Below are 8,748 nucleotides of genomic sequence, written 5' to 3'. Positions count from 1 at the left end.
ATATTGCCCCCCTTTGAGTTCATACTTAGCTGCAATTACAGCCACAAGTCTTTTGGGGCGAAATGTGTTTGGTTAAATGTTTAAAGATAAAGGAACATCTGCAAGAACCGCAACCAAAGGAAAAACAATGAAAGAGGCCTGTCAGACAATTTGCATTCATGGACAAAATAGTATTAACATCACATGATTTGGATATATTTTTTTAGGCCAGCAGAGAAGGCCATGCAGGCCCTGATGGCCCACCACTTTGTAAATGGCTACCATTCCAAGTATTGATAAAAAGACTGGTATCAACAAGATACCTGGTGTTAATTCTTACATTTCTGTGTTTGCGGAGGTTACATTAAATACCAACTTCCATCATTGACAGATTAAGAGTTGACGGGAACATTTTAAGGCCGTCCATTTTGACGGCTTAAAAATTGGACCATACCTGTCAACCTGTACGTTTTTGCCATACAAAGTACGTTTATTATGCATTTTAAGACGTGTACAAGGTACAAGAAAGTACGGAAAAACGCAAATTTGTCAATGATGGGTACCATCTGGTATACACGACTATTACGAATTGGCAAATCAATCAAAGGAGTTCGCCGCGGTAGCCTCTATCTCGGTATCGTTTTTTTTCGTTGCAAACGAAGCGAGCTGTTTGATGCTACTGTGCGCATGCGTGTCGCCTCGGATTTCATGTGGTAGTTATGTAGTGAAAGGAAGTCCGTCTCTTTTTAGAGAACTGTTTTTTTTCGGCTCAACTCATTAAAGAGAGCCGGCTCTCAAACGGCTCACTTGCTGTTATGCTTTATATTACGAATTATTATGTTGTATAAAGAAGTCAAGTCAAGTCATTTTTATTTGTATAGCCCTTAATCACAAAGAGTCTCAAAGGGCTGCACAGGTTATTACACAGACACACATTACACATTTTTTTTATACTATTATTACACCATCCCCTGATCTGGAACCAACATGAGGGCAAGGAAAAACTCAAAACACCTCAACATGAGGAAAATGAAGTATAAAATGAGAACATGAAAAAAGACAGGTTTGTGGCTATCCCTTTGATCAGTATATTACCAACAAGAATTTAATGCAGAAAATGAATTCATAATTTGAATAAGAAAATTATTCTACTTATTACATCTACAGTGAACGTCCAAGCTACCTAATTTTTGAACTTTTTTTTTATAATAAACCTCATTCATGTCGAGCAACTCAGTATCTCACAACAAAATGTATTATATATATTGTAACATATATATATATATATATATATGTATATGATATATAATGTTACAATATATATGATATAAGGAAACACATGTACAATATAACATGTTAAACTACATGAATAAACACCTTTGAAAAAAAATACGGTGTAAGATTATTTTGTAAGGGAAAATACGACAGTTTGTAAGGGGATCGAGCCCTGGAGCGCGACAGGTATGGACCATAAACCACAACAGCAGGAGAGAGGCCTGACCCGAACATAATGATTGACAATTTGGATTTAAAATTTGACCTATACCCTGGAGTGCCATGTCAAATCTCGTAGCATACAATGTTTTACTACGTTGATAACAATGACAATAAAGTCAATTGTATTCTATTTACTCGCCGTTTTCACTTTCATTGTGAGACGGTGGGCCACAGAGACGTCACATTATTCTGCTACAACTGAGGGAGTTTCTACTTCAGTGTAGGCGGAGTATAATACAAGGCTTGGTCTGAGAATGAGCGCTAGAAGACCTCTATTTATAAATCATGACAGTAAATGCAGGACAACGCTGTCATGCTTTGATCTGGCTTTGAACAAAGGTAAGAACGGTTATCATCATTTGGCATCATGATAGAATATAGTACCGGTATATGCTAAATGTTAAATGTGCCTGTTAATTGTGAAAACAACTCTTTGTTTCCCCTTAGCGCTCTATCAAAATGATGTTTCCAGAATTACACGACACCATCGGGCGCTTCAGGTTCACACAATGTTGTGTGGGCTTGAGTGGTTGCCTGTGTGTGATTTATGCAGTCTGGACCCCTTTCTGGTCAAAGGATGGCGGACTCTGGACAGACTGGAATAACACCAAGCTGATGCACAACAGTGATGGCACGATCTTTAACGGTGAGCTTTGAACACGTCGAATTTATGTATTATTTGTTTTTCGCTGCCGAAAATTGCAAAGTTCAGGGAGTGACTACTTTTTCTCATTTTAAAAAGCAAACAAGTTGGAGCTTGTGCGGAATAGCTGTCTGCTATGCGAGGATTTGCATTCTTTGTACCAGCAGGGTTGGGTAGGGTTACTTTAACTGGATTACTTTCAATGACTTTTGGATTACTCCAATACCAAATATGCTAATAAAAGACAAAAGACACTAAATATGAATAAAATTAGTAAATTTTGTGCAGGCTTGGGGAGTAACGGAACACATGGAACGGCAAAAATGATGTTGGCAAGCTGTTTGGATTTATTTTCATTTTGTTTCTGTCGCATTTTATGTTCGTTGTGCCAGAGATCAAAGCCAGGAGAGAAAGCTTACAACGTGTTGTGAGTCATCATTTTATTCATATTTAGTTTTTTTTTGTCTTTTATTAGAATATTTGGTATTGGAGTCATCCAAAAGTAATTGAAAGTAATCCACTTAAAGTAACCCTACCTAACCCTGTGTACCAGGCATGTTAAACGGGATTTTATGATATCAGATGGGCTGGACCAGTAAAAAATATCCATTCCCAATATTTAGCTTTGTTTTTTAGTACTTTGCTTTACCTACACGTTCAGCCTACCCATACCCAAAAATGCAAATTTGTCAATTTTGGGTACCATCCGGTATACATGGACTATGACGAAACGGCAAATCAATCAAGTCAAATGAGTTCGCCGGTATCATTTTTTTCCGTTGCGAGCGATTTGATGCTACTGTGCGCATGCGTCTGCCGCCTGGGGTTTTCTCATCATGCATCATTCAACATCTGATTTCTTGTGGTAGTTGTGTAGTGAAACGAAGTCGGTCTCTTTTTAGTGAACCGGCTTTTTCGGCTCAACTCATTAAAGAGAGTCAGCTCTCAAACGGCTCACTTGCTTTGATGCATTATATTACGAATTATTATGTTGTATAAAGTTAAGAAAAAAAGGAGGTATAAAAGGAGAAAATGAAAAAAGACAGGTTTGTTGTTGTCCCTTCAATCAGTATATTACCAACAATAATTTATTCTTTTTTCATTTTCCCCTTTTATATTTCCTTTTTTTCCTTAACTTCTTTATACAACATAATAATTCGTAATATAATGCATCAAAGCAAGTGAGCCGTTTGAGAGGCTCTCTTTAAGAGTTGAGCCGAAAAAGCCGGTTCTCTAAAAAGAGACGGACTTCCTTTCACTACATCAAATTGCTCGCTTCGTTTGCGATGGAAAAAACGATACCGAGATAGAGGCTACCGCGGCAAACTAGTTTGACTTGATTGATTTGCCGTTTTGTCATAGTCGGTGTATACCGGATGGTACCCACCATTGACAACATTTTCCATACAAATTTTTTTGTAGGTCGTACACGTCTTAAAATGCATAATAAACGTACTTTCTACGGCAAAAACGTACAGGTTGACAGGTATGGGTGTTACAGGCAGCAGGCTGTTCTCTGCTGCCTTTTTTTTGTTCGACTGATCTGGTGTTGCCCATTTCGGCTTTAATTCGGATCGTTTCAGTCACTGGTAGCAGATGACAAGGTCATCGTAGATTGCCAATATTGTCGCGCTACACTGGCATCTTCAATCATGATCTTGTTGTTTGAAGGTCATTTGACCAATACTAACATGGAGCGTTTTTTCTTTGTTCCTTGGGATGCAGCGCTGGAACTGGAGCGAGTGTTTGGGGTTCTGTCCTTCCTGTTGGCCTTGAGCACAGGCGCGCTCTCGCTCGTCTTCGCCCTCTGCTGGACAACAGAGACTGTGCGCTCCTACTCCAATACTCGTTCTTTGCTCATGGCAGGGCAGGCGCTCTACCCCACAACCTTGTTGCTCCTCACCATGTTATGCACCGGTAAGATTTTGTGTGGCCCTAACAAAAGTATGTACTGTAGCGTTTACCAAATTGTTCGGATTTGTTATCTGACTCCATTAACCAAACACAAACTTTATTCTCCTAACAATGCATGCTCATTTTCTTAATTTTAGTCAGGTGCCAACATCACCTCCTCCTCGCCGGAAGACGCTCGTTTTCTTTAATTTTAGGGGAACCTATTGACAAGAGACAGGCTTTTCCACGGGGGAAGATTTATTTTCTTAAATTATCTATTAAGTGAATTCCATCGAATTTTGCCGAATTATTGTCGAATTAGTCTTGTCGAACCTCCCATCTTTTCACCCCTGTTCCCGTCTCTTTTTTTGTCTGTCTCTTCTTCCGTCTTCCGTCTTTTTAGCACATCGGGGCATCGGCCCCTCCCCCTTGGGCTGGCCAGGAACTCCCCACCTCGTCTTCATCTCTCTCTATCTCTCTCTCTATCTATCTATCCATCTATCTATCTATCTATCTATCTAGACATCTATCTAGACATCCATCTATCTATCTAGAAATCTATCTATCAATCTAGACATCTATATAGACATCCATCTATCTATCTAGACATCTATCTAGGCATCTATCTATCTAATGAAATGAAATGAAATGAAATGATCTGCATTTATATAGCGCTTTTCAAGTCAATGACTTCCCAAAGCGCTTTACATTGTGCTTCACATTTCCCAATAGCGGCCGTGATCTGTGCAGCCATGTAAGGTGCTAACCTGCTTATTGGGGGTATTGGGGGTTCAGTGTCTTACCCAAGGACACTTCGGCATGTAACACGGACAAGCCGGGATTCGAACTGGGATCCCTTAATCCTAAAACGATCGCTCTACCTCCTGAGCTACTGCCGCCCTATCTAGACATCTATCCATCTATGTATCTATCTATCTAGACATCCATCTATCTATCTAGACATCTATCTATCTATCTATCTATCTATCTATCTATCTAGACATCTATCTAGACATCTATCTAGACATCTATCTATCTAAACATCTATCTATCTAGACATATATCTATCTATCTATCTATCTACCTAGACATATATTTATCTATCTATCTAGACATCTATCTAGACATCTATATATCTAGACATCCATCTATCTATCTAAACATCTATCTATCTAGACATCTATCTGGACATCTATCTATCTATCTAGACATCTATCTATCTAGACATCCATCTATCTATCTAGACATATATCTATCTATCCAGCTACCTAGACATATATTTATCTATCTATCTAGACATCTATCTAGACATCTATCCATCTATGTATCTATCTATCTAGACATCCATCTATCTATCTAGACATCTATCTATCTATCTAGACATCTATCTAGACATCTATCTAAACATCTATCTATCTAGACATCTATCTGGACATCTATCTATCTAGACATCCATCTATCTATCTAGACATATATCTATCTATCCATCTACCTAGACATATATTTATCTATCTATCTAGACATCTATCTAGACATCTATCCATCTATGTATCTATCTATCTAGACATCCATCTATCTATCTAGACATCTATCTATCTATCTATCTATCTAGACATCTATCTAGACATCTATCTAGACATCTATCTAGACATCTATCTATCTAGACATCTATCTAGACATCTATCTATCTAGACATCTATCTATCTAGACATCTATCTAGACATCTATCTAGACATCTATCTAGACATATATCTAGACATATATCTAGACATATATCCATCTATCTATCTAGACATATATCCATCTATCTATCTAGACATCTATCCATCTATCTATCTAGACATATATCCATCTATCTATCTAGACATATATCCATCTATCTATCTAGACATCTATCTATCTAGACATCGACATCTATCTATCTAGACATCGACATCTATCTATCCAGCTTGCTAGCTATCTAGAATATTTTATTTCTTCGGTCATAACCATAATAATAACAAACATTTTTACAAAGTTTGAGGCATCAAATGATAGTCTAACAATTTTAACTTTTGGTTTGTTTACTTTTCTCCATCTACGGGCAGGTTTCTTCTTCCTTCTCAGCTGGTCCATTTTTACCTATCAGCACTCTGAAGAAATCTACCAGGACTTTTCCTACGCGGGCTCTTCTTACTGGCTGGGGGCTTTAGGCTGGTTCCTACTGTTGGTGGTAGAAATCATCATCTTTCTGGCTGAGCAGGCCATTGTACCGGACATTTTACAGGACCTGGAGAAGGTAGTGGAGCAGTGGAAGGCCAACCCTCGGCATGGTCGGAGCATCAGCGATAATTGCTATCATGATGCTGCAGTCAATGAGAGTAAGATAGCTTTTAAAAGATACATGTCCGTTCCTTGATTGGGCCACAGCACTGGAATACAGTGGAACCTCGCTAGTTCGCGGTTCCACTTTTGCGGGTTCAGAGCTTATGTCAACTGAGGACACGGTGAGGACACTCTTATTGTGAAGGGGAGGGGGAGGCCCTGACACAATGCTTAGTCATGGTGAGTTACCGCTTCGCTCACCCACCTCCTTCAACTCCTCCCACCTCACCCCCTTCTTATGTGGCGCTGTTTATCATGGAGGAACTCGGCGACGTAAGTATATTCTCTTCCGTCACAATTCATCTCAAGTTTGACTTTATTATACCAAAAGCGAGCGGTTGTTTGTACTACCTAAACACGGCTAATTGTGTGTGGTTTCGTGTATTGGTTGTAAAAGCCGTTCGATGCCGCTAGCTAAAGTATGTTGTTATTGTCAGAAGGTAGCTCTTTCACTTTCATTAAAATGAACACAGACCATTTTTTTAACTGTTGTTTCCCAAAACGCTTCACAAACACTCATCAAATACCACATTTTCACGGTTTTTATTTTCAATATGTAACCGGTAGTGTTAACAAGCGAAATAAACTGCGATGGCTGCATGTGGTTGAGAGCGGTTAATACAATCATACTGAATGGTTCATAGTGGTTTCGCCGCAGTCATACTGTATACCTGTATACGTTTTTTTAAGCATTTTTGAAGCGGCGCCGCTACTTCGCTGATTTTCAGTTTTCGCGGGTGGTCTCGGTCCCCATTAACCGCGATAACCGAGGGATTACTGTGCACTGTTTTCTGTTCTTTAATGTTCGTACCTTATCATTCGCCATGGAGAAGCAATCGAACACCACAGCTCCACAAATATATATACTGTATGTAGGATGAGATAAGGCCCGCTAAGGGATTGAATCCGGCCCACGAGACAACACCCAGAGAAGCACAAGAGAAAAACAAGCTGCAGTTTGAAATATGTCAACTTGATGTTGCCAAAGCCGGGTGCCTCGAAGAGACACTGTACTTGTATTTATTTTTCTCTCTCTCTCTCTTTCTCTTTCTCTTTCTCTTTCTCTCTCTCTCTTTCTCTCTCTCTCTCTCTCTCTCTCTCTCTTCCACACCTTTTCTCCCACTCTCTGTCTCTGTCTCTTTCACTCTCTGTGTCTCTCTTTCTTTCTTCCTTTGTTGCTCTTTGTCTCTTTCTCTCTCTGTGTCTTTTTAACTCCTTTTGCTCTAACTTCATTTTTTCCTTTTCTCTTTCTCTCTTCCCACCCTTCGCGCTTTCTTTTCTCTTTTCTCTTCTTGTGTTTTTCTATTTCTCTTTGGATTTCTTTTTTCCTCTCCCTTTCTTTCCCCCTCTCACAACTTCTCTTTTTCTCTCTTTTGTTTCTCACGCTCTCTCCCTCTCTCTCTTTCTTTGTCCCGCCCTCTCTTCTTTTCCCTCCCTCTTTCTCTTATTTCTTTATCTCTCTTTTTCTTTCTCTTTAATCTACTAGTCCGGCCCCCGGATAGAATGTTTGTTCTATGGTGTCGCCCCTGAGTTAAAACAAGTTTGACACCCCTGATCTAAAATGATTCAAGACATGTAGTGCGCATTTGTTGTCCCCCTCATTCATCATGTGATGTTTTACGTTAAAGAAGCCATATTTGTAACTTCATTATAGATTTACAATTAGTTTATGGACTGCCATCTTTGTATAACAAATATTTCAACATCCTACATGCACACATTTCTTGTGTAAATTATATCCTTTATCTTCTTTGTTTCTTTATATTCTTTGTTTTCTTTTATCCTCAATGTTAAATGTGAACCTGGAGTGCCACGCCCAATTTCATTGTCACAATATGTTCAACCCATTTTGTAACAATGACAACAAAGGTATGTTCTATGTGAATGAAGGTAAACCACCTCTGTCTTCATATCTGTGAATTCTTACAGCCTGTAGCGTATTTATGACCAGAATATTCTGTAAATAAAACCTTCCAAGAAACTGCCTGCCCTTTTTTTTATTATCTTTTCGAAAACCTACAAACGCTAGCCAGAATCAAATGAATAAGAAGAAGACAAGAGCATGGGAACAGATTTTGCATAATGAAAATGTTTTGCATTTTAAAAAGTGCCAATAGCAATTCCAATGATGTTAGGTTAACCCCAACACTTGTAATAAAAACCTGCACTCAAAGAAGACACAGACAGGTAAGTATGACTTACTTGCAAGGGGAGATGACCATAGACTGCCTGTTACAGTCTACTAGACACTCTGAAAAATTTCGTCCTTGCCTTTTTATTGTATTAGGAACGCTCTAATTTACATGTTTCTTCTGCTAAAGGGAAGGGGAGTGACAAAAACACTGTTTGAGATCTGTTTTCACAACAACATC

The 8,748-nt window shown here is 38.9% G+C and overlaps 1 protein-coding gene across 1 annotated transcript; it reads left to right on the top strand.

Annotated features, from left to right (window-relative positions):
* Positions 1-1,873: 1,873 nt before the first annotated feature.
* Positions 1,874-8,357, top strand: LOC148362115 (uncharacterized). The gene is made up of 3 exons (XM_088339542.1): positions 1,874-2,122; positions 3,845-4,036; positions 6,100-8,357. Exons 1-3 carry the CDS (start codon positions 1,936-1,938, stop codon positions 6,408-6,410), a joined length of 690 nt encoding a protein of 229 aa, XP_088195668.1. The 5' UTR covers positions 1,874-1,935; the 3' UTR covers positions 6,411-8,357.
* The last annotated feature ends 391 nt before the right edge of the window (positions 8,358-8,748 follow it).

This window comes from Urocampus carinirostris, chromosome 7 (genome assembly GCF_059441175.1).
Source record: "Urocampus carinirostris isolate Australia breed hairy pipefish chromosome 7, RoL_Ucar_1.0, whole genome shotgun sequence".
Lineage (NCBI taxonomy): Eukaryota > Metazoa > Chordata > Actinopteri > Syngnathiformes > Syngnathidae > Urocampus > Urocampus carinirostris.
Note: the sequence above shows the minus strand (reverse complement) of the source record. Positions and strands in the feature narration are given on the sequence as shown.